The 27,348-nt window shown below is 30.6% G+C and overlaps 1 protein-coding gene across 4 annotated transcripts in view; it reads right to left on the bottom strand.

Annotated features, from left to right (window-relative positions):
• LOC134725788 (ras-GEF domain-containing family member 1B-like) overlaps positions 1-26,692 on the bottom strand; it is a 52,232-nt gene extending 25,540 nt beyond the window's left edge. The window contains exons 1-5 of one of the 4 annotated variants that reach the window (XM_063589941.1): positions 26,456-26,692; positions 15,556-15,657; positions 14,918-14,955; positions 13,882-13,966; positions 802-852 (exon numbers count right to left, since the gene is read on the bottom strand). In XM_063589941.1, coding sequence (XP_063446011.1) covers positions 802-852; positions 13,882-13,966; positions 14,918-14,955; positions 15,556-15,657; positions 26,456-26,557 — 378 coding nt within the window. In that variant the 5' untranslated portion in view covers positions 26,558-26,692. Of the gene's footprint in view, positions 1-801; positions 853-964; positions 1,007-10,579; positions 10,794-13,881; positions 13,967-14,917; positions 14,956-15,555; positions 15,658-20,114; positions 20,286-26,455 lie in introns of those variants that run through there. The other 3 variants (XM_063589938.1, XM_063589937.1, XM_063589939.1) reach the window with 3 other exon arrangements.
• Positions 26,693-27,348: the final 656 nt, after the last annotated feature.

Genomic DNA, 27,348 nt, shown 5'->3' with positions numbered 1-27,348 from the left:
ATATCTTGAAATTGTATATCTTGACAAATGTGTTTCTTGGCAAATGTATATCTTGATATTGTATACATGTACCTTAATATTGTATATCTTGATATTGTATACATGTACTTTAATATTGTATATCTTGATATTGTATATCTTGACAAAGTTTATATCGAAGTATATCATGACAAAGTTTATATCGAAGTATATCTTGACAAAGTTTATATCGAAGTATATCATGACAATGTATATCTTAGCAATGTATAGAATGTATATCTTAGCAATATCTTGAAGTAAATCTTGACAATGTCTAACTTGAAAACATATATCTTGAAGATGGTATTGCACTTTGGCTATAAGGGCAGTCCTAGCCACCTTAATCAGAGAATTTGCCACCGGTTCTAAATTTGATACTGATCTATATTGCTTTATATTATGAAAATAAACCTACAACTTGTCTGCATATATTTTGATGTAAATATTATACAATGTTATAGATGTAAGATTAATTGTTTGGTTAGCCTAACAGGATTTAAAAGCATATTTGTGTTCACTTTCTTTTTATATTTCACATTTTCAGGCCATTTTTGGAGAACTGTGAAAAGACATAATATATGACAAAAATGCAGTCCTGATGCAGTCAACACCTACCCAAGATAATGGATCTGTAGGTGTGGCAAACCACAGATGGACAGTCAGCCACAAAATTAGTCCTGAAATTAGTATTTTTGTGCATAAATGTCTGATTGAAAGGTTAAATTTCAAGTTGAAGACCCATTTTCTACCGTCTATACTATTTTCATTAAAATGTTAGCTTACCCTTGATTTGGAAGTCTGTTTCAATCCAATTGCTGGCTGGCTTCTGGAAGACTGAAAAAATACAAATATGTTATTAAATTTCATGATTTTTTAATGGGCTGCCAAAAATCTAATATGAACAATATAAATTGTTTAAACAACAAAAACCAGATCCAGATCTTACCAATTTTCTAAATAATTCTGGCAGCATATCAATAGATCCTACCCCTATGTCACTGTATGACAGGTTATAGGTTGGAATTTATATTCAAATTCAAGAAATAACTTGATCATCTAATGATAATGTTAAATAATGGTGTGCAATTAGTGGGGTGGGACTTTAAATATATGCAACTCCTACATGCATTGTTATCCATGTTTAGAAAATGATGACTAAAATTTTAAACTCCCTACTGGGTGTTTTTTTTTTAATTTATAAAAGTCCATTTGAACACTTTCCACTGAGGAAACTGTATATATAAACTGACTGACATAAGAACATATCAAAGTAAGTCCTCTGAAATTACAATAATCTTAAGATGTGGTTCTTCTTTAGTCAGTAATCAGGAAGTACTTGTAAGAGAGGATGCATATACACTAATATGTTTGATGATTCTGTGTACTTTATCCACCAAGTGTTTATTTTGAAATGTATCTTTTGATATTAAAGAAAAGAAACCATTCTTACAAAGGATTTAAATCTAAGAATAAATGCCCTAGCTTCTCCAAATACAATGTAGCTTGTTGTTCGGTGTGAGCCAAGGCTCTGTGTTGAAGGCCGTACATTGACCTATAATGGTTTACTTTTACAAGTTGTTATTTGGATGGAGAGTTGTCTCAATGGCACCCATACCACATTTTCCTATATCTATTAAACAAAAACAAAAAATCTTTGCTCAAAATAATTCAAGCTTAATATGGTCTTTTGTTTTGGAATTTCCAAGTAGCAAGTTGTTTATTCAATGGTAATAGTCAGTGGAGGATCAAGAATTTTTCATAAGAGTGGGCGCACTGACGGCCTCAGAGGCTTCAGTGATGCCCTATATATTTTTTTCAAAAAAAGGGCTCCCCCCTGAATTTAACTCTGATAGTTATAATAATGCTAAATTTAACTTTATATTTGAATATATTCTGATAGCCCAAAATGTTGATTAAACCACAAATGTTTTAATAGCATGGTAATTGCACCAAAACTGATCAGAAAAGTAAATGAAAAATTAGTGTCTGATTTGCATGATGTCTAATTGTGGACAAACATAATATTTCTTTAATATTTTTTCATCACTACAAATGTATCAAACCAAAATTAGATGGATGGATTGTTTTGTATTGTCCAGTGGCCAATATTGTATCAGTATAAGTAAAATGTATATAATGTTCCTTTGTACTCTGCAAAATGCAGAGATTTTTAACAATCTAGTTCACATGGAAACAGCCTTCTACCAGACATGTACTCTCCCTAACTAGACACGTAATTCTGACCATGAACTGACCAGACCAAACTTTGCTCTTACTCCCAAATGGTGCAAGCTTAGCTACAAGGCAGGAATTATTCATGTTCCTGTTAATTATTTGCCCTTGTCAGGGATCAAACCCACAAACTCTAAGCTTAAGGTGAGCAAACCAAAGTTTAGAGAAGCTGGTTATTATGCTACTAGCAGCATGGATTTTTTAACCTGAAATTCAAATTTTGATCCTTGAAACTTAAAGCTTCATTTATGATTTAACATTGAAAGTGTGGTAGGTTATGGACACTCTTTTGTGCTACCAAAGATTTCTTCCAAGAGGATAAAAAGGGTGACAATTAAACCCTTTAAATTCATGTTTATATGAACAATCAAAGTTGTTATTTGTGTGAAACAAGGTCCTACAATATTTGTTTTTGCAATATTAAAAAGTTCATTCATCTCAAAAACTATCTCAAAAAGTAAAAGATTTGAAATCATTAAACATGTTTACAGCTAGAACACGGTTTTAATACTTGTGTATACCAGAGACATATAATACATTTCATGTAAATATGTCTCCATGTAGACATATAGAAAAAATGGAAAACAATACATGGATAATAAAAATTCAATTTCACTTATAGTGCATGAACATTTGTGCATTTAAAAACAGTGAAAACACATGTTCATTCACAACCTCTTTAAAAACTTTTACTATGAAAATGAAAGCAACTTACTCCTCCATAGTACTACTGGTATTTATCCACATTAGAATAATTATGAACAAATGATGTATTCCAATCAGGTGTCAAAACAATACAGATCACTTAATGTTACAGGTGATTAGAGATGTCACTTGGAGGTGTCCAGATGACAGACTGACAGGTACTGTACCTGTTGTTACAGGTAACACACATTTTTTATAAAATATTTCTAACATTCCTCTGATTTATAGTCTATTTCGTAAAGATGACAATCATCAATAACTTAAAATGACAGGTAAATTATCTGTTTACTGATTTAAAATATTATTGTGATAAATGATTTCCTTTACAGGTAAACAAAAAAAAATACCTTTAAGGAAACAGTTTATTAATTTGGGATCCAATATAAAATTTAACCAAATGTTATATGATTTACAATAAAAATTCTAATTTCCATATCCAACGCTACGAAACATATTCTACAACTGAATAATGATTAATCTGAAATGGACTTTACAAGTGATGATTGTACGGAACAATTGGCAGAAAGGACAGTTTATTCAACCAAAGTAATCCACAATTAAAGTCCGAACTCAAACCCTGTTATTATTTCTAGTCGAATTGTACGATTTTCAATTGTCAACTCTTAGAAAGATGATTCATCCACGCCTTATTAAATAAATATTTGTGATAAAGTTAAATTTAAACGAAAAGTTTAAACTAAATCCATTGTATAGGTCTCTTTAATCTTGTTACAATAAAGAAAGCAATTTTTTTTTATTATAGGATTTAATTGGTGTTTACTTGTAGATCCATTTTTGAGTTCCTTAGGTATAAAATAATGGAGTAAAAGCTTTGAAAAGACACAGCTCATGTTTTTCCTACAAGTAGAAAGTACTATTTTTTTTAATTTAATTTTTTCAAAGTTTTTTTTCAAGTAGTTCAGTTGAGTAAACAACAGTACTGTAAACACTTTGAAATAAATATAAAACTCTTAGTATGGCATTTATGGGTGTTTTACCAGAATTTTGGTTAATATATTATCTGTATAAAATTGTTTGGACTACTAGCAATTGCTCATCTTTTTGCTTTGATCTTATGGTGTAATTTTTCATTATTTGATTTAGCATTACTGATTGCTATCCGGTTTTTTTTTTTTTTTTTTTTATAGTTCAAACTTTTACTTCTAATCCTAGTTGTAGGTCTGAGCATGGAAGTATTATATTGATATATAATACTTCCATGGTCTGAGGAAAAGTATAAGCAGCAGAAATTGTCTAAACTGATCTGCAAAAGGATAATGCTTAGATGTACTATCATAGAGGGGTTACTACATCTATGTCATTGTGTCTATATGGTTCTATCAAAAGAAAAAAAAGCCATAACTGAGAGAGGAAAGAACTAGGTATAGGGTTTAGATGTGTATACAATAATGTCTTTTTTTCGTCTCCTTGTGTTATCCATTGCTGTCTCACTGATGTTTACCCAACATCCACATTTTTAATTTATATCAAGGGTTACTCTGCTGGTGAGGTTTAGAAGGTCAAACTAAGGGTCAAGATCATTTCTTTCTTTAATAATCTCTTTAAGAAAGTTCAATGAAAGCTTTGAGAGCCAATAAATTGGTCAACAATTCAGGTCAAGACAGGCTACTTCCTATAAAACTTTTAATATTGCTATGATCCAAATTATTTATCCATAAATTGTCCTTAAAAGCAACGATACTCTGAAAATTAATAGCAAAGTTGGAAACCAACCCTGAGAACTATTTTTATGTGTTATCAAATTACTTTATAGATATTAAAGTGTAAAACCATCCACAATTTAACATTATAAAAGGTCAATAACATTAGAAAAGGTATAGCGGTGATCTCTTTTATGTTTCACCTCAGTAAACCTTTATAGATACCCATCAAGTTTTTCCCACAAATTCATACAAAAGGATTCCTGTTAAAGTATGTGTGAGAATATATTGACATCTATTCAATACTATAATGTATTCTCAGAGCGTAGAATGAATTTCATGATTGTCAGCCTTTCATATGGTAATCACAGCATGTTTGATGGGTAAATAAACTTACTGGGGTGAACATGGCCAAATACTGCCGTGAATATATATAAATTACAAAGCAAATTTGTCCAGGGATTAGAAGTCTGAAAAAAGAACACTTCCACATAAGAAAGTATAGAAAAATCATTACAAAGTAAATTTGGTTTCTGATAAAACATCTGTGTAGCATTAATTTCCCTTCGTATATTTGATAAGCAAATTTGTAGATGGACTGTAACCTTAAAAATATACTAATGGTAAATATACTTATGAGATTTACAATGTCAAGTAGTATTAGTGATATGAAGTGATATCTATGTACAAAGTCTGATCATGGAAGTAATATTCCAATATTACTTCCATGGTCTGATTGAAACCTCAATAAGGACAACACAAAAGCAACTACTTTGCCTATCATGGTCATTCATTAATAAAAAGTCTTGTCACATAATTAATAAGATATCATACAAATTCAGAAAGGAAAATCAAGACTCTTTATACTAGAAAGAATAAATGACTAAGAAGGGTGTCAGTCTGTCAGATTAAACAAAATGATCCTACCTACTTAACTAAAGAAGCATGCCCTGCAATATCATTTTTTTTTTTAGTCTGGATATATTTTTCAGTAAATAAACTAGAATAAGTGTTTGGGATTTTGCTGCAGAAAGCAGAAGATTAGACTTGAAGCATCAACAAAATAAACATAGATTAGACCGTTTGTTTTCCCGTTTGAATGGTTTTACACTCATAATTTTTGGGCCCTTTATAGCTTGTTGTTCGGTGTGAGCCAAGGCTCTGTGTTGAAGGCCGTACATTGACCTACAATGGTTTACTTTTTTTAAATTGTTATTTGGATGGAGAGTTGTCTCATTGGCACTCACACCACATCTTCCTATATCTATGTAATTTCACTGTTGTGCCATGTGTGATTTAAATATAAAGCTCTTATGGTCTCTTATGAATTGAGCAAGTATAAAATGTAGGTCGCAATAACCAAATTTTGTATGACTGTTATATAAATGCAACAATTGAGAGTTCATTATAGCCTATAAAACCTATCTTAGTATGGAACACATATGTGTATTGAAGTGTGAAATCTAAAATATAGTAAGTAAAATGTTGTAGACTTCACTACAAAAAGATTATTGCAATACAAACATGTTTGTCTGAAATAAATTTCATATAGATCCACCAGCTCTTATCTTAGCATTTTCTATACAGACAACGGAGGTTAGTCCAAGAAGGTCATAGAACCTCCTTGGTAAATCTGAATGTCCCAGTTACATTCCTGGTGGGGCATTACAAGGTCATCATCTCAATTGAAAAAATAACATTTTTTTTTTTATCAAGATATTGCAAACAGCATTTACAATATATCATTTCAGGAGATTGATCTTTCTGTAAAAATTCCAGATTTCTGATAAAAAAAGTTTTGCAGAACAGGTGTGACTTGCAGTATCAACTGACAGAAGAATGCAAAGGAAAGATAAGTAACTAGAAACAATGTCTTATCCAACAATGCTAAGGTACAGATAACATAACAGGGTTAGTTTTTTACAGGTATATCAAGGTCTCAAGATAACTTTTCTAAACATTTAAAAAGAATTTAAAACAAACAAAAACTTAAGGATTGATCAACTATTAAAGGAAAACAAGGTTATTGTCAACATTGACTCAAAGAGTGGGCGTTTTAACCCTAAAATTAAAAATCTATTTTGACAAATTTTAAAGATTTTATCCCAAAGAAAGGCCACACAAATTGATTCAGTTAATTATACAAACTTCAGATGGATCAGTTTACACACAAATTTATCCTATTTCATCCTCCAACAATTTTTCATTCAAATATCTTAATCTTAAATGGGGTTCAATAAAGCTGTTGGTTCTGTTGCTATTTTTTCAATCACAGAAATTGGATTTGCATTTATAATTTAATTTGTAGGAAAATGGGTGTGTAATCTATGTGATTTCAATCCAGTGAGTGATGGGCCATTTATCAATATATAATTATCTTTTGTAAATAATTAATGTATTATTCTAGCGGCATTAAACAAATCAAACAATTTTTCATCTATAGTTAATAGTGTTTAGATATAGCATCCAAATGATAAGTTTCCTGTTCAAACTGTTTTCAAACCAAGATCAATCAAGGAAAAGGAAGCAATATAAAACATAGGGTTAATTAAAGTATCAATAATAATAAAAAGAAAAAAAAAAGATATTTCATAGTATGAAAACAAAAAAACAAGATTAAGGTTTCTAACAGATTAAAATTGTCAAGCTTCAGACTAGAAATGAAGTCATTAGTATACTGCAAAAAGTAAAATCACAAAAATACTGAACTGAGAGGAAAATCAATTCGAAAGTCCATAATCACATGGCAAAATCAAAAAACAAAATGCATCAAAAACAAATGGACAAGAACTGTCATATTCCTGACTTGGTACATGAAGTGGATGTTTGACAGATGTACCCACATGTTTATAAAGCATCACTGCTATTTAAAGCTGTTGACCAAATATGAAGATATTCTGTAAAGTGCTACTTGAGAAAAGTATTACAATAATATATCACTGACAAACAGACTAACAAGGTGAATGAGCATACACTCTTTAAGAAGGGTGGTATGATATGCTTTAGCAAAATTACAATAGAACAACTATGTAATGGTGTTGGAGGATCAGATAGAGATCTAATTGGATGAAATATTTTAACAACTTTTAAAACTCAAAATCTAATGTACATTTTCTTTGAGAAATTAAAAATAGATGTAAACTTAAGCCACATAAGGCATTCAGACGATTTGTGTGCTTATCAGGAGTACATTGACCATAATAAACAATTATGAAGACACTCAAGACAAAAAACTGAAAAACTAAATTAATTGTCCCAGTGAATTATCAACATGTTATAATTTCCATTCATTAGTGTTTTTCAAAGGCATCAGATCTGAATATAAAACTAAAATATGCCACCAGAAAAATGAGCATGGGATAACTTTGCAGGCCAAGGCAATGATTTTTTTTCCAAATATGGTTTAGTTCCTAATTGTATCTATAATGTTGATCAAACACAATTCATGTTTCTATCAACTTCAACCTGAATGCTACATATGTACAGCCAAGATCCAACAACAGATAGAGTTAATGTTGACTGGTTTCTTTCTTATAAAAAAATCAAAGTAGTCTTACAAACTGAAGGAATCTAGCATTTAAACAAAGTATAAATAATATACATCCTGAATAATACCATATTGTGAAAACCCATTGATGAAATCAAAAGGAATGTAAACAAGCATTCTATATAAATCATCGCATCTGCAATGTTTTGATCATGCAATAAATAGCTGTCAAAATTAAGTTAAAAAGATTGTAACAAAAAAATCCATTTACACACATGTACTTTTACTTGTCTGCTTGCATCTTCATTTTACATGTTTAATTGTGATCCAGCAAATTGAAAAGTTGATGTTATATTTTTGTACCTGGAATTTAGTAGAAATGACATTATTTGACAACTAGAGGAATGTGATGATAGCTATTACAGAGGGCCCAACAATCCTACTTAGTATGATAGTTTTCTGTCAAACAATCTCATGGCAGTTGCATTCACAGGTTCATTGTGGTTAGATAGTAATAAAAAGAGTCAAAGTTCAATATCTTCTGTAAAAATGGGTGAATGATCATCAAATGACAGTTATAATAGTGAAATATGAATGATGGCTAACATTCCTACTAAGTATAGAGCTTTCTGATGGTCATGTGGTGTCGTCTTGGTTTGTGTCAGAAAGATGCACAGGATCTTAGATAGTCACGCTGATTATTTAAAGGCTTTCATTCTTATGGATGAGGGGGATAGGACCTTTATTGGGACTCCGGATCGAGTGTTTTTAAGTTCAGGATTTCGGAATTCTTTTTTCGAATTTCGGGACCTCAGGATTTCGTGTTTTTAAGCCCGGGATTTCATATTTTTAAGCTCAGGAATTCAGGATCAGGACCCCTCCTAACCTCTCTCACAGATATCCAGAAATGATTCTAAAAAGTGTCTGACTGTTGGCTAAACTTTTAGGGAACAGGAGGATAAACTATATGAAACATGCTTATTATTGAACTGAATTTGTCCATAATGAGTCTTCTATTAAAAAAAAGTAACTTTATCTTATATTTATCATTCTAAACTTTAAGAACTATTGCTTTTAAATGGCCACAAACAAACAAAAACATAAACTCATTTTATTTATTAACAAAAGTTGTCTAACCATGACGAAAAAAACAAAGCCTGACCCTTAAAGCTAAATATAATGGCACTTTTACATATATTTAAGGTAAATTTCCCCCATCATGTCATTAATTTACTTTCCTTGAACTGTGGTTCAATGGTTTAAAAGTTAACACATAAATCACTTATTTGTAAACAAACAGCCCTGGTTTTATACTAAAAAATCATCCACAAGAAAACTAGACTAATCTGTTACCCAGATACTGTAAACATCTTATGTAATGGATCTTTGCCATTTGGAAGCCTATAGATGTTATATTTTGGGTGTCATTCAATTCTCTGAAGTTAACTAATAAAACATAGCCATTTTGTAACTCCTTCTTACTTTTCCTTCAAAAATTCAAAATATCACTTTTTGGAATTATAAAGACCCTTTTTCAAAAACTGAAAATAAATTTAAATTAATGTACACAACTTTCACTCATACCAGAATTTTAAGATCAAAGCCTTTTTGAAAACTAAGTGACACAAAAGAAAGTTTCTGAAACCTAATTTAAGAAAAGTTCACCTGGAGAGTTATCTCCCTTTAGAAACAAACTTTTAGACATTAGTTTGGTTTCTGTGAAAGTTAGCAATGAACAAATTACTGATGGTTCCACTGATTCAGATAGCATAAGTAAACTTTACATGATGATGATGATGGGAGTCTTTAATGACCTTGACTTGCTATACATCCCTCCACAGTTGGCTAAACTTTATATAGTGATAGAGTGTATTCGGAGTCAATATTAGTCCAATCTTGGTTTTAACATGGAAAGAACAATTTTGATGGGAAAATTTTATGTCTTTGGGTTATATTTAATCTGTTTCTGTAATCTTTTTCGGATCTATGCATCTTTTGTAGTGTAAATGATGGAAATTCTCTCTCTCCCCTTAATTTTTTGGTCTTGAGAAAGTTTAATTATTTTTTTTAAAGGGCAATTTTTAATAACTTTCCACTAAACAAATGTTTATCCTTTTCAATTTTAATTCTTAATAACACAGGGATTATTTGAGGATAGCAAGAAAGAATATCAATGGCAGACAAAATTGAATTATTAAAAATCATCTAAAAATGTCCTTCTCTAGATCATAATTGACTGAAAACCAGTTATTTCATTTTTAAAATACAACATTATTTTATTTTTAGCTTTATAACAGAAATGAACAATTTTATTATCTATAAAACCTTATCATGAAAGTCTATAAAAATTAAAATACCTTTCTAAAATTTCTGGTTCCTTACGTGTACAAATCCTTTTTTTGAACATCTAAAATTTTGGAATACAAGTATAAGTAGGAACAAAGAGAAAATTTGTCATTCACACAATAAAACTCACCCCTCTCAAACTTTTTCTTAATCTCCTGAATGAAGATGTAATGGAATTACTCATTTTAAAGCACAATTTCAAATAAAACCAAAAATTAAAAAATTAAGTTCTCTAAATCCCACATCCATTTTGAATTTCTTTGGTTATTTCAGTTGATTTGTGACCAACAGATGTAGAAAAGCATGTAAACAAACATAAAACAAACAGATCTATATCTTGTTTGTAGTTTGAAAAGTCCGCCAGTGAAGATAAGGGGATTTTATTGATCTATCATTAGTTAAGGGTGATCAGGGGCTCCCTTGGGGGAATTAGTCACAAACCATTAGTCATTTGTGGGAAAACATGATCCCTATTCATTATTTATAATAATTGAAATGTAGCAGGTAATTCATTAAAGGTAGAAAAGACCAATTCATCATTTTACATTATTATTTATTCAAAAGTATTCCCACACAATTTAAAATTTATAGGGTCTGTATTAATCTCATTGGAGAAACTGATGAATTTCCTTGTATGCTAAAAAACATAACCTATTTTCAATATCTTTTGAGGTTTGAAGTACATCTATTTTAAAGTTTAAGGGTATACAAAATAGAAGTTTAAACAAATAAAACATTTAATTTAATAGCTTTATATTTAGTTCAGTCAGATAAGAAGGCCTCTATCTAGAAATCAAACAAAGTAATAGTTATTTAACAATAATAAATAGCTCAGTTTGAATTTATGTTCTTATGTAACAAGGACAAACTTAACATGTAACCCTGCTGCTCTCCCTTTGTTAATATTGATTAAAGTTACATTGTAAAAGCATTAATTTGTTATATATGTGGTAATTCAAACAGAGAACATTTATTTCTTTATCTTTAAACAAAGTATTATTGACTAAATAAAATAAATATATATTTAAAGCTTTCTCATGAAACAGTATCCAGGATATGGGCTAGATTAGAACCAAGCCAGCACTGTTTCACTGTAGAATTGAGTCCTGTACTTTTGCTAGATTAGAACCAAACTTGAATGTAACACTATATACCAACTGGCATATTGTAGAATTGGGTTCTGTTTTTGTGTTAAATTTACTTCAGGTTGTTATTATTAATTTTTTTTCTCTGTTTTCAAATTAAGTTTAAATTTCAACAGTTTCCTTTTATTTCTACCTGGTAAAAACAGTACAGTAAATGTGTCTCAATCAAAGCCACATGAAAGAGAAAAACATCAATCAATAAAATGTTTGAAAAAAAATACCCTAAAAACCTCAGTAATTATCAGAAAAACACCAGAAACACAATTGGAACATTAAATTTTTCCTTCTCCATGTTACAATAGCCCTATAGGTATAACAGATATTAATCTAGAAGCACATTAATTTTACACATGGTGGATACCTTGGTCATTAAAGTTGTAGCCAGGAGACATATATAGTCAACATTAATGTTTTGTAATCATTACTTTGATTGATGTGAGCCACACAAATTTTTCAATGACAAAATTTTGATTGTTTTTTATTATCTTTTTATTTTAGTAAATTTTATCAGATAAATCTTTTCAGAGAAGATATCAACAGTTTTATGGAGTTTAACAAAAGTATATTTACAGTTAATTTAATTTAGTATGATGGAACCAAACAAATTTAAATTCATAAGAAACAAAATGTTAATTGTTAAATTCATATTTATCTGTGCATGATAGTTTCAAAACCTATACCAGAAAAAAAATGTTTCAAACAGGAAGTTATTAGAAGGATTTGGCTAGCTAAAACTAATAGCCTTGATCCAAGTATAGTCTCTGAAAACTTCCTATTCAACATAATAAAACTCAAAAGATTGAAGGCTGTTTAGCCATGAATGGTTTCTCCGTGTACAAATAATATTCACTCTACAAATTGAATTGACTTAATTGCGAATTAAAAGTTGATTAATTTTGAATCATAATAATTTTTATGGCATTTTGCCGAGAAAAGGTTATTTTCCATGATGTCCACAAGAAAAATATGATTTATGAGAATTTTTTGCTATCAATTGTTAAAACTAATAAATAATTCTGTGACCTGCTGGGCTTTAAATTTTAACTGTTCAAAGGGAAGTAATTCTATTCATTAGCCATCATTATAAATTCTTGACAAAATATCCATTACTTAAAAAATCCAATAAGAGCTCAGCCAAAATTAGGTAGTTTTCCATTTGAAAAGCTGTAAAATGACTTTTAAAATATTCAATGAGTCAATTTGTAAGCTTCCCATCTTACTTTCAATGCAAAGTATAAAAATTGTTTAGAATATATCTAATGTTCAGGATCTATTGACTTGAACACAGATTGAGTTTGTTAATGACTCAGAGAACTTTTTAATAAGATTTTATTGTATTTAATATGAAAGCACCACCCATACTATATATTTAATTCATATATATTCCCTAAAATTATTTAGTGAAACATGGTTCCATCTAAAGCATTATCCACAAAGATAACATTTACAGACTTGAAACATTTAAAATGGTCAACACTTGGATATTATGTCAACAGGACTAAAATCTCAATATCCATCTTTTTCTATATAAGCTTTAAATTTTCAAAAAATACTTATATCCATCCATATATAAATTCATCCAAGATAATTACAATTGAAGCCTTCATTCAAAACATGGGCGGATCCAGCCATTAAAAAAAAGGGGGGTCCCAAACAAGGATAAAGAGGAGGGGGGGTTCCAACTATATGTCCCCATTCAAATGCATTGATCCCCCTGGATCCCCCAATGCAAAAGACAGTGATACTCCTATAAATTCATCTGAAAAAGACTCAATTGGCAAAAACAACCTTCTTTCAAGAAAAAGAACAAACGTCTTTAAACGAATTTCATCAACCACTTCTATCCAAGATTTTATTGTTTCCACAGCTAGATATATACTACCTCTGAGGTTTTGTGGAAGGATATGCATGTCTGTCTTAAATGTGTGGGATGTCACAAACACATTAATGACATGAAAAAGAAAGAGAGATGGACAGAGAGACAGACAGACTAAATTGAAATTTCACACTCACTACTGAGAAAATTGTTAAAAGAAACAATCAAATGTAATGCATCATATATTCAATTTTTTGAGTATTGAAAAATTGTAGTGCTTTGTATTGATATTTTTCCAATGATGACTAGTCACTTTCAGCTAGCACTCTTGGCTGAACTAGGGCAGCACGTTTTTATAAGTACAGTAAGCTGGAGAACCAGGAGAGAATGACTGACCTTCAACAGGAAAACTGATAAATGATGAAGTAAATATAATAGAATAACATGGACATGCATGCCTTATTTACTTACGCCTCTTTTATGTTGTCTTTTAATCATGCCCATGGCTGCTACTTTGTATTCTTGCTCAAGTCTATTATAATTTAACTGGAAACGACTACAAAACATGAAAACTAGGTCAAAATTGTATTTATAAAAACATATATTTCCAAATTTAAACAAAAAATATTTTAGGGACTAGAGCAACCACTCACAGGGCTAAACTATACTACCTACAGATTGTATATAGCTTATATTCTGTCAATTCATACAAAAAAGTCAGATAAATGTAATTACACATGGCAATATCATGTATGCCAATAACTGATTTGAGGAAATATAATTAAAAATGGATCTAACTGCTAATAACTTACAGAGAAACCATGAACATGATGAATAATTAATCTACAATATAATTGCAATATGTTTTGTCTTTCTTACTTTTCTATCTTTTACCATTATATTGTAATCTTTGCCAATGATTTGTATAATCAAAATCATATACAAATCCTTGACTTTGGCAATAGATTAATACTGTTTTTATATTTATTACTATTTCAGGCTGATTACAATTTGCAATTATTCTAAAACCTATTGCAATTTATATAGATGAATTCTGATTGAGGTATAGAATTTTTTATTTATTTTTTTAAACATGATACTAAATTGTAATCTAAATAGATTATTCAAAATATAAGGTTGACAACAACAAAAAAATAATAATGTAACATGTGTTTTTTGTAAGACCTAAACAAAAACATATGTTTCCTTTAAAAAAATGAGACCTTGCTTTGACCTTAGTGTGACCATCATATTTATATTAAAATAAGACAATAAATCTATGCAATGACAAATCTATATGTAGTCTTTTGTCCGTTTTAACATAAACATATGAACATCTTGTTAGATACCTTCCGACTGACTATGAATCAGTGTAGCAATATATATCTATCTATGAAGTTTCAGCATTCATCATCTTGTTAAAGTGGAAAAAACAATTTCATCTCGTTTCGTTAAAAGAACAGAAAAAAAATCTTAGATCCTTAAATCATCACAATAAATATCTTACGTTACACTAGACTGGATTTGTCCAATAGCAGCTCTTTTCTACAATGAAAGAAAGATAACTCTGGCATTAAAAGCCAAACAAATTAGATTTCTGTACACTAATTAATAACTTGAGAGGCATATAAATTTGGCTCTTTTGTTATTCAAGTGGTTTTTCAAAGAAAATGAGAGCATATATCTCACATTGAAACTTAATTGTACAAAACTCATAGATTGGCTTGCCTTCTGTTAAGTTATCTAGTATATTGTGTTCAAGATACTAACTACTCCAGCAAGATCTAAGATGTACATTGAGATTTATACCAGTTCCTATTATATATCACAGGTTTCTTTTCTTTCATCTATTATTCAAATATGTTTTTTTCGTAATCTCCACAATTAAAGAGTTCTGAACAACAGGATAAAGAAATTCCAATATTTGTTTAGATAAATGTCTAGCAGCAAAACAATCTATACAAGTATATATTTTTCTAGCAAAAAAAGAGCTGACCGTGCAAGGGAAGTCATAAAACCCCCATCATCATAGCAAAAAAACATATCTACTTTTGTTTCTGTATACGAAGTCAAAACCTAGTCCTTAGGTCCTACCCTGGTAAACATACCAAAATTCAGTGTAGATTAACATTGACTACAACATACCTGAGCTACGTCATGTCCATAATCATTATTATTCAGCTGGCCAAGTTCTGATTGTAATACTGATAATTTTCTCTTCTCAGCTTCAAGTAATCTAAAGGTAACCTGGAAAACAAAAGTTAACAAATATACTTTTCCAATTAACTCAATTAATATCATTTCATATATATATATATATATATATACCAAGGAGAAATTGTTTGCCCAAATTATCTCTCAAAATAGCCAGAGTTGAGATTGTATAGTTACAGTAACAGATTAAAGGAAATATTACCATAAAACTCTGTAACTATTACCCTAACCCTGGAATTTTGTAACTTATACTTTGAGTTAATCTGAAACTTTTTAATTTTTACCCTGAAACTTTGTAAATATTATCATGAAACTCTGAAACTATTGAAGTGAAACTTTGTAATTATTATCATGAAACTTTGTAAATATTATCATGAAACTCACTAACTATTACCCTAAAACTTCGTAAATATTATCTGGAAACTGATCACAACAAATTTTTCAAATAGCATCTTACTTTTCTTTAAGCCAGTAACACAATTTGATTTTTTTCAGCAGACTTTTTCATGCTCATTTGTTAGATATTAACGTCTTATATATGTCTCATGGCAAAATATATATCATTAAGAAACATTTTGGATTTTTCATCAAATTTTATGCATTTTAAAGAACTTGGTGAACTATAAATTATATGTAGAATTAATACTTTTAGAACAGATCAATAGTTGTATAAAAAGTGCATAAAAAGGGACTTAAAAATACATTATATTTTGCTTAAAGGATTCAGTTAATTTTACAAAATATTTAACATAATTTGAGTATCAAAATCTTTATCCAAACGCTTAAAGTGTCTAAAACTATTATCAAAAGTTTACAAATACATGTAGTTACGATTTGACAAATATCACAATAGAAGTCATCCTATAGTATTTTACTGCATGGTTCTTTATGGATATAAATTGCAAATGATATTTAAATTATATCCATATTATTGGGGGTAATATCTATAAAATTTAAATTGATAAATATATATTTGTTATGATATTCATTTTGGTGATGAAGTACATCAACTAGGTATTCCAATGGAGAAAACAGAAATCCTCTTCTCTTAAAGCAGAAATGTGTGTTATTATACTATTATAGATACATTTTAATACTATATGCAAATAAATATTGTCTTATATCTTCCCAAGACTTAAAATCTTATTTTATGAATAGAATCACTTTAGCAGAGACAGTCGCTTTAATATGAATATTGGATGAGAACTTCCCATGGAAGTCATCATAATTAAATTGCTCACAAACAGGATGACTGCCCCCCCCCCCCCCCCCCCCCCTCTCATTTAATTTTTTTTTCTGTTATAGTGATGTTTTGTTAAAATACTGTGCACACAATTTTACTGTTATCTCAGAGTTTTTTAAACTCAAATCCAGAGACAGATTTAGATGGATACTCAAATTAATCTCAAAATTTTCAAAGAGGGTTGCTAACAAACAAGAAAACAGTAAGTAAGCTGGAAGGAAACCTATAAGTAATCTGTAACAACTATATATTCACTTATATTGACCATGTTGATATAGCTTTTAACTCCTCATTTTCTTATGAAATATACAGCTGGATAAAGTTTGCATGGTATGCTTTGTTTACTCCTATTATATATCATTAGACACTATTCCAATACATGATTGTCAATATGATAAATAACACTTTCTCTTGAAGGGTTTTGTACCAATTGCTCATAAATCTCCAAATATTTGTTTACATATTTTGCTTTTCGAAGTTTTGACCTGAGATTAAGTGGTAGAGTTTAGGCTAATTTGAAAATACACAAATTTTATAGTCCTTTCACCTGGATGCACTACCATGTTGTGTAACTCCTGGGCCAGACACATTTTTCTTAATGCAGTCACATTGAATGCTGTGTATACTCACATTTTTAAGGATTTTTAATCCATTTGACAATAAATGTTGACCTTCATTCAAACTCCTTCATTGAAAGTTAACAGATATAGATAGACACTTGGAATTTGATAAAAACTTTATGATGAATGACCTTACATTAATTTACTAATGTTTAAAATTAGGTTATTATCCCAAATAAATAACATGATAGATATAAGAAGATATGGTACAATGTATGAGACTATCAGACAACTCTCCATCCAAGTCACAATTTGTAAAAGAAAAAATTTTCAAAACCATTGTTAACACTTCAAACTCAGCAATAGCCATTTCTCAATTCATATCTTTCACCAGAAAAGATTGTCAATTTTGCACACCTTGCACACACTTATGATGACATTTACAAGATAGAATATGCGCCTATATCTGTGCTCTATTAATGTTTTAAGCAATTACAAAATCTCTCCCCCCCTCCCCATTCTTATAAAAAAGTTCTGGATGTTCCATAAATATGTAATCTTAATTCCCATATCACCTAAAGGAGGGTGACCAACTTATTAGATGTTAATTTTCCAAATATTTTGTGCAGTATAAGATTAATCTTTTTCACCTGTCTGCTCAATATGTGTTGGTAGAAATAACGCCTAAATTTTAGTCATTCAGTGATAGAAGTCACATGACAGATTGAATTAATTGCCATATCCTAGAACTAGCCTATTGTTTGACTCAAGTTTGTCTGTAGATCAAAATTTCAAAACGTTGTCATTCTGTTTGTTACCTTCCCCTCTATCATCTCATAAAGTAGTAACATGTGACTTTTGATTTTGCGACACTTGACTTCAACAGTAATAGTTCTTTCCAGATTGATTATATAGCTGGGACTATTACTTACAACTGTGATGTAGATATTATTACACTGGTTTCCAGTCCCAGTCAGTATATATAGCAATACAATGTATATTTCCAGTGTTAAAATAAGAGAGTGTTTTTTTAAAAGTGCAAAAATTCAACCCTTGACCAATAAATCTTATTAGACATGCAGTGGTAAGTGCTTTGCACTTTTCTGTCAACCTGAGACTACGTCAGGTGGTTACTTCCTATAGTTTTAGTGGTATGAGTGTGCCGCTGAACAGTTCCCTTTTTCATGCCCTGCTGGTTAGAACAGGGTCCCTTTTTTTATGTCCTGTTGGTTAGGGCAGGGTAGGTTTTTCATGCCCTGCTGGTGAATACAGTTTATTTTTAAAAACAAAGTATTGGGTAACAGGAATGACCAAATAACACTTGTAATGACCGAATAACATTTGAAATTTTGATATAAGCACATATTGATGACTTTTAAACATTGATTATTAAATAATTATATATTATGGATGTAGTTTATAACTTAAAATTGATTTACAGAAAGCAGATAAGTTCATTTTAAATTAAGTGTGTACATCCTGCAGCATGGTGGCCATTGCGATTTCCTTGGTCACCATGTTGGATGTACAAACGAAATTTAAAGTTATTTATGAACTTATCTGCTTTTTGTAAATTATTTTTATGTTATAAAATACTTCGATGATGTATACATTTATTTAATAATCAATGTTTAAAATTCACCAATGTGTGCTAATATTACAAATTAAGTGTTTTTCAGATATTAACAGTGTTATTCAGTAATTCCAGGTACCGCAAAGTACTTATCTAGAACAAAATTACTTATTTAACCTGGGTCTAAAACTGCATCTATTTTATAAGGTCTAGAACAGGTATACATTTTCTGAGTGCATAGAACAGGGTATGTTTTTCAATATTTTTGTGTAGAACAGGGTATGTTTTTCAATGTTTTCTGGTTAGAACAGGATTTGGCAAGTGCTGTCAGCACGGAAAATGATCAGGTTAAGGATTATGTACCCTTCTGTTGATTCAATACTAAACATATGGAAATTTTAAAGAAAATCCACAGCCTTTATCCTTGTACTCTCATATTTGGCAATTTGATGACTGATAGATATAGGATTATTGCATCCAGTGCTAGCATTGATTTCCAAAAAACAAGTTTATCAATGTAGTTATTGGTTAAAACAAATAAAAATATGGACCAAATCAAGATTGGTTAAAACAAATAAAAATATGGACCAAATCAAGTACACCTTTTATGGTGCGTTCGAATTTAGTGACTCGGCACGAGGTATTTTGGAATTTACAGGTTGGTTAGAACATTTTGTAGAAAAAGAACACTAGCACATCATAGAAAAGCAAGTGAGTAATCTATGTTTCAAATTTTATAACGAAAATCTTTGTATCAAAGGCTGTGGATTTTCTATAAAAATCTTGATCTATTTGCCACAAAGTAACTAGTAAATGTAATGAAATAGTAAATAATTAGTCTTTCCATCAAGTTTCCCACTAGTATATGTACTACATCGCCTGTCTCTATTATTCATTATATCTGTTGTTTTGATACAATTGAAGTCTGAAAAATTCGTACAAAAATGGCTACAGAAGGGGTCATAAACCTTAATGATGTTATAACCGAAAGGAAAGTCAGTAACCAACCTATTATATGTATCGGCTATAACATATATGTGTTTAATTAGTCTCAGTGTATCCGTTTCCCAATTTTTGAAAAAAATAATAAGCATCCTGAGAAAATTTTGCTCACTTTTTTGGCGACTCTGTCCTGGGAACAGGAATTTTAAAAAGCATGGCCGTACAGATATTCTCACTTCAAATTAAATAAACTGTTCATCAACTGAGGTGTTGTAGGAAAGTAAACATGGGTGGGATATGATAATGTTGATGATTTTCTGTAAAGTTCTGAAACTGTAAGAGGAAGAAAATCAGCAGGAAGTCTTTAAATTAAATTTAGGACAAAGTTGGGATGCGCTAATGATTCCGGAAAACTAGTATATTTTTGTCAAATGCATAAACATCGTTTCTGATCTAAAAGTTTTACAAGGGTATGACATGATGGTCCCAAACATTGTGATATTTCGTTTGTTTCTGACCGAAAGTGTTTATTTAGGTTATACAACTTAAAGATCACAACAGTAGGTCCCTAATTGGGACTGACTCTTAGACTTGAGGGGGAGGACAGGGGTAAGGGAGACAGGGAGAAAGGGGGTAGGAGAAAGGAGAAAGGGGGTGGGAGAAAGGAGAAAGGGGGTAGGAGAAAGGAGAGGAAGGCTGGGAGAAAGGAGAAAAAGTTGGAGAAAAAAATAAAATATATGAAAAAATAAAATATATCTTTTTTTTCCGGTAAATTAAAAAAAATAAAATAAGGAGAAGAGGGGTAGGAGAAAGGAGAAGAGGGTGGGAGAAGGGAGAAGGGTACCCCCTGTCCTCCCCCTCAGATAGTAACAGGCACGTGCCAAGGAGATGTTGTTTTGAAGTCATCCAGACCACTTATACTAAGCAGTACAAGTCTGACTGACACATCTTATTCTCTTTTAACACAGACCCCTTTGTTCATAGTCGTCGTTTAAATGTCATGCTAACCGGCATCACGACCAGTCCAATCTCCCTTAGTGATTCATTGTTACAACCCTTTATCATACATGAACTATTTGCTACTGGACAGCAAGCAAAACCAATCATTTTTTTCTCTCTGTTCATCACTCCAAATCCAAATTTGAAAATTGTGGAAAGGACACCATGCTTGATTTTGCACATGCATAATTTACACAGGTACTTGTCTCAGAAAAAAATATTCCTATATACCTTATTATAACATGTGTTATAATAAGGTATATAGGAATATTTTTTTTCTAAAACAAGTGCCTGTGATAATTTAGATTAAACCTTCTGACCAGTTCATTGATCGTGTAATTGTATGGGTTATAGCTTCTTCAACACTTGCGCCTTATATGTTTCTTGGCTCTAATGTTCCGGCCCTCTTTGACATGTTTGCTCTCAAACAGCATATATTTGTTGGCTCTATATTTTGGATTTTAAGAGAATCCGATGAATATTAATAAAAAAAAAACTAGAGGCTCTCAAGAGCCTGTGTCGCTCGCCTTGGTTTATGTGCATATTAAACAATGGACACAGATAAATTCATAACAAAATTGTGTTTTGATGATGGTGATGTGTTTGTAGGTCTTACTTTACTGAACATTCTTGTTGCAACAATTATCTCTATCTATAATGAAATTGGCCAAGTAATTACATTGGAAAATATTTTCTAAAAGTCTATAAAAATTTATGAAAAATGTAAAATATTGACTATAAAGGGCAATAACTCCTAAAGGGGCCAACTGACCATATCGGTCGTGTTGACTTATTTGTAACTCTTACTTTGCTGAACATTATTGCTGTTTACTGTTTATCTATATCTATAATTTTATTCAAGATAATAACCAAAAACAGCAAAATCTCCTTAAAATTACGAATTCAGGGGCAGCAACCCAACAACAGGTTGTTCGATTCATCTGAAATTTGCAGGGCAAATAGATCTTGACCTGATAAACAGTTTATCTCCATGCCAGATTTGCTCTAAATGCTTGGATTTTTTAGTTGTAAGCCAAAACAGCATTTTAACCCAATGTTCTATTTTTAGCCATGGCGGCCATCTTGGTTGGTTGACCAGGCCATCGGACACAATTTTTAAACTAGATACCCCAATCATGATTGTGGCCAAGTTTTGTATAATTTGGCCCAGTAGTTTCAGAGGAGAAGATTTTTGTAAAAGTTAACGACGACGGACGACGACGGTCGACGGACGACAAGTGATGGGAAAAGCTCACTTGGCTCTTCGGGCCAGGTTAGCTAAAAATACCACTGCAATATCTTGTTTAAAACAATTGGTATATATTCTATCTACATGATATATATAAATGATCATAAATAGCTATAGTCCCAGTTTTTCTAACGTGGACCTGGCCACCTAGCTCTTAGCGTCGAAAGGTAATCAGGATCCCAAGCTACAGTTTAATTCGTTGCTGATTATTGTTTTCTTATTTATTTGATTTTCAGAGTGTTTATGTTTTGAGTATTAAAACATGTTTAAAACAGGACATTGCAACGGTGGTAAAAGTACATAAAAGGAATCAATCAGATAATTTCCATCCAGTATTTCCGTGACAACTAAAAAGAAATCCATAAACGAATGGAACAGGATATACACCATTATTTATATGCATACATATTTGACAGGTAAATTACTTTTTCTTGTTGCAGTTGTGTATCTACATGGTTGGTCAAGGAATGTTAATAGAATACTAGTAGTTAGTTTTTACACATTTGACGCAGTTCTGTAGCATATGTAATCACTCTATTGCAACTGAAAATAAATTTTATCAAAATAATGTTTGAAAGTCAAATTAAAAGTCTTTACAAATTATTTGACATTCAATTTACAGCAATCAAACGTGGATTAGAGGGTTGTGAAAATCAACAATAAATGAATAAATCATTAAAAATATATGAAGATTTTCGTCAATTAAATATAGACGAAGACTGAAAGATAACGGCTGTTTTGTCCACAGAATCGATAGTTTTCAGTAATAATTTGATTTTTTCTGTGTCCAGGAACTTACGACAACCATGCACGGAAAATGTACAGCCTCGTGACTTACGACAAACATACATACACAATTAGGCAAGGTTAGACGTATTTGCAAGTGCTCACCCCTTTCCCCTTAACATATGGGGCAGTGAATAAATAGCAAATTGGCGCATAATAGATAGTCAGTTACTGCCGAAGATAGGTGGTCATGTGGTAGTGTGCTGGGCTCTCATTGCTGTCATGAAAGAAGGGCAACATAAGTTTAATCCTGACTATAACAGAACTATTTCTGATTTGGGATCTGCTGCTTCATATCTTACACGACAGTCAGGAAGAGCAAAAAGTTTTTAACTGTAAGTAGGAGGAAAGCATTTTATTTGTATAATGATACGTCTTTCTCGTAATGAAACCAGCATGGATAGCGTCAGCGTGAATGTCCAGCACAAAGCTAGATAGATTGCTGACTTTCTCAAATATGCATATGCCTAAAATCAATGTCACTTGATGAACAACCTTAATTCTTGCTTTCTCTGTCTATTGCCCGTATAAACAACAACCAAAACAATGCAAAATCGGAATGGAAATAAAATCGAAAAATAAAGCAATGAAAAAGGACAAAAGGTATAAGTAACTTATGTCATATTATAAAATAAAATATCATCGAAAAAATGAAAATACAAGATATCAGAGAAATTTTCACACTAATGTCATAAAAAGGTTTTTCTGACCACAATATATCAACTATTTGTTCGAAAACAGACAACCAGAACAATATATTAACTATTTGTACTAAAACGGACAGCCATAACATCAAATTGATGATCTCATACAATAAGACTGTCATTAAAAGGACTGACTCAAGGACTGATGTTTATATTGACACTTATAGACGAATTCTTCGGATCAAAATAAAACAATCATTATTGTCTCTGAACATATATTTCTACGATGTCGTACCATCACAAAGGACATATAGTGGGAGTTTGTCCAGCTTCTATGGATATAGTACCTTTATTAATATAATGCTATAGCAACAAAGTTTCAACAACGACTGATTTACATGAAGGTTGTTACCAGACTTCAACTGTATTATTATTTGACTTTGGGTCTTTGAGAATAGTGGTATCTCTATTGAAAATTACAAGTTAACTCTGCTTAATTGCTACGCTACTACAGGACTGTATCGAGAAAGAAAAAAAATATACCAGGGATTTTGTTTTCGATTAAAACTGAGTAAATTATACTATGATCCACTATGTGTACTGGTTGTCGCTACAAATTCCTTTCATGGTAATAAGTCATACAAAAATACACTAATTAAAAATGACAAAAAAATTATCAAAGCCATTATTGTTTTGTTTTATATTATTTATGTCGTTTTAGAGATATACTGTCAAATAATTGGTATGAGTCAAATGATTGAGAACCCTTTTTTGATATTTATTGAAATTATAATGGAATGTTTCGTGTTAATAAAGACAAAATATCAGTTTTAATAGATTTAAAGAACAAAGATATAATAATTTAATGATCTGATGTCATAAAAACGATGGTATATTGATTTAATGATTTAATGTCAAACGAGCGTAGCAAACAACTTATTTACAGATTATTTAAAATATAAGTTTGGCAAAGAAAGAAAAAGCGTTTCCCTCACATAGGAGAAAGACATAAAAAAAAAACGTGTCTGGAAAAACTAAAACTACATTTTCAAAACAAAAAGTGGTACTGCTCCTTTGAAAATTGAGACTGGAAGAAAGGTCTTTTATATAGTTGAAAAAAAATCGTTTTTAAATAACACTTGCAATGAAAATCTTTAAATTGAAAATGAAAAACGTCTTAATGAAATGTCCAGTATATTCATATTTTCATTGTTATATTTTTCATCAACAAGGTTAATTTAATGCATTTGATTTATAAATATATATACTTTTCAGATAGTATCTCTTAGCTCTTTTAATGAGATATTATATAGAAAACGTATTCAACACTATATATTGCTTTTGGGTGAATAATTTTGGGAAATTATGTTAAAAAGACACATACAGATCTATGATCTGTTAATTCAAATAAATATTGAAGACATTTTAAAAGATAAATTAAGGTGCAATTGACACTTTATTTTTGTACTGAATTTCGATACAGATAAAAAAGATAAGAAGAAAGAAGCATTATATTCTGAATCTAAAATTAAATCATAATAAGTATATCGACAACACTGTGATATAACAATAAAACTACAAATATGTATCCACGAAAAACATATCTATCAATTATAAAACGAGAAATTTGCTGAATTTGCTACATTCAAAATAACATTACCTCGAAAAAAAAATGGGATGAATGACCACTTATTATCAAAATTTAGAATTGTATACCTATATGTTCTCAGTACACGTTAAAGCGTTGTCCAGTTTAAGACGCATGTAGCTTTGATATACATAGAGGGAGAACAATCATGACATGTTCTGTTCAAATCCGAGACAACATTTCAAACACACGACAATCATCAACTGAGAAATTAATCCTACGCATGCAACAGAAAACGTAACAACATTTGATTTTTCATGATTACTTAAAACAAATTATAACCATAACAAATGGTATAGTTACATCAATATATAATATATCAAAAGACCATTTAGTTTTAAGTGTAGGCTTCTGGACCAATCTGCCAAATGAAGCATATAATAGATGCAGCAAAGACAAATTCAAATCATAATTTACATGCAATTTCGTCTGTCCAATCAATAGAGTGGTCAGGTTGTTTCAGAACATAGAAAACCGAGAATAAAACCAAATATTTGTTCATTTCCATTTTTTTTCAATTACCATAAACAACAGCCATCCTATAAGTATACAATATACAGATGCTACTATATATATTTTATTCTGAAGAATTTATGTTGATACAATGGTATACAGAAACACATAGACATACATAATAATATTATAAGACATGGTGAGGTAACAGCAAATAAAGAAGAAAAGAATGCATAGATTTGAAGACTTACATTGTATCAGAGAATCAATGTTTTGTATTTATGATTTTAATAAGCTTACACAGGTTTTGATATGAACAGGCATTGATAGTGCATCATATCATGTAGTGGGTGGCTGAACGCTTTGCGTGTAGATCATAATGTGAAATTGGCAGTTCTATACTAATAGTCCAAGGGTGATCTAGATTTCAGGAAATCTTTGACAGATTCAAATATCAAACAGAACTTGCAGAAAAGGCAAGAAAGATGGAGTTTAGTCTATAAACTTGTTGATTTATACGTAAAGCAAATATGACAAACTATACATATCTAATATTCTCATATCATGTATAATTGTGTGTCAATATATACATCATGCTAATCAGTGATCACTTTACCTGGCTAATAATTACAGGTGTAATGAATCACACTAATATGCATACCTGTTACGTAATAAACTTTTTGTAAACTTTTATATTGACATTATTTATTTTGTCCAAATCCATACTGACTTACTTCTAATTGAATTCCAAACAAATCAGCAGAGGGCTCCCGAATTTTCCTCAATTCACTTTCTAATTGTTGACGTCCCAGGGATCTGAATCCTGGATCCTCCATCAGTATCCGTCTCCAAATAGAATGTTTACTTTTGATTTTAGATCCATAATTTAATTCATAACTATATACTTCTAATCCAAAGAAATCAAGTAACTCATGGCGTGAACTGTCAATATTTCTCAATACACGGACAGGTAAAACTAATTATCATCATAACCTTTGACCCTATCTCTACTATTTACACTGGTTTTATCATCAATAAATATACCTATATTCTTTACTTATTGTGTAAAAATAATGACAGTGACAAGAATATTGTAATAAAACAATAATAACTTTGGTCCGTGACTCCGCCCCATTCTTGTAAAACATAATATATTCATTGTAATGTTTACAATACTATATTAAGCTAATAATCAAGCCAAAAATCTTTTATTTCAACAATTCTTGACACGCAATGAAATATAGTATGTTAAATATGCAATATCGTAGCACTTATATTGGATGCATGAGTAACTTTAAAATCAAAATGTATATAATTGTTTAAATAATTTTGATTTTAACGAAATCAAAGTAACAACGAAGTTTCAAATCAGGTAATTGTCCTTCGACACCGTGAGAATAACATGTCCTCATCAAACAATAAGTAGTCGCAAAAGCTCATTTGTTTATATTAAAATGGTTTTACAGTGAAAATTGTAACGATCATAGATACTATTCTTATATAACAAATATACCAAGTCAGGAAAATGCATACATATGGTAGTTGTTATATCAAATGGTTCGGTTCTATGTTTGTTGACGTTTGTTTTTGTTGCCGTGATTTCAGTCTTTCTGTTGTTCCGTTGTAA

Source organism: Mytilus trossulus, chromosome 7, assembly GCF_036588685.1.
Source record: "Mytilus trossulus isolate FHL-02 chromosome 7, PNRI_Mtr1.1.1.hap1, whole genome shotgun sequence".
NCBI lineage: Eukaryota > Metazoa > Mollusca > Bivalvia > Mytilida > Mytilidae > Mytilus > Mytilus trossulus.
Note: the sequence above shows the minus strand (reverse complement) of the source record. Positions and strands in the feature narration are given on the sequence as shown.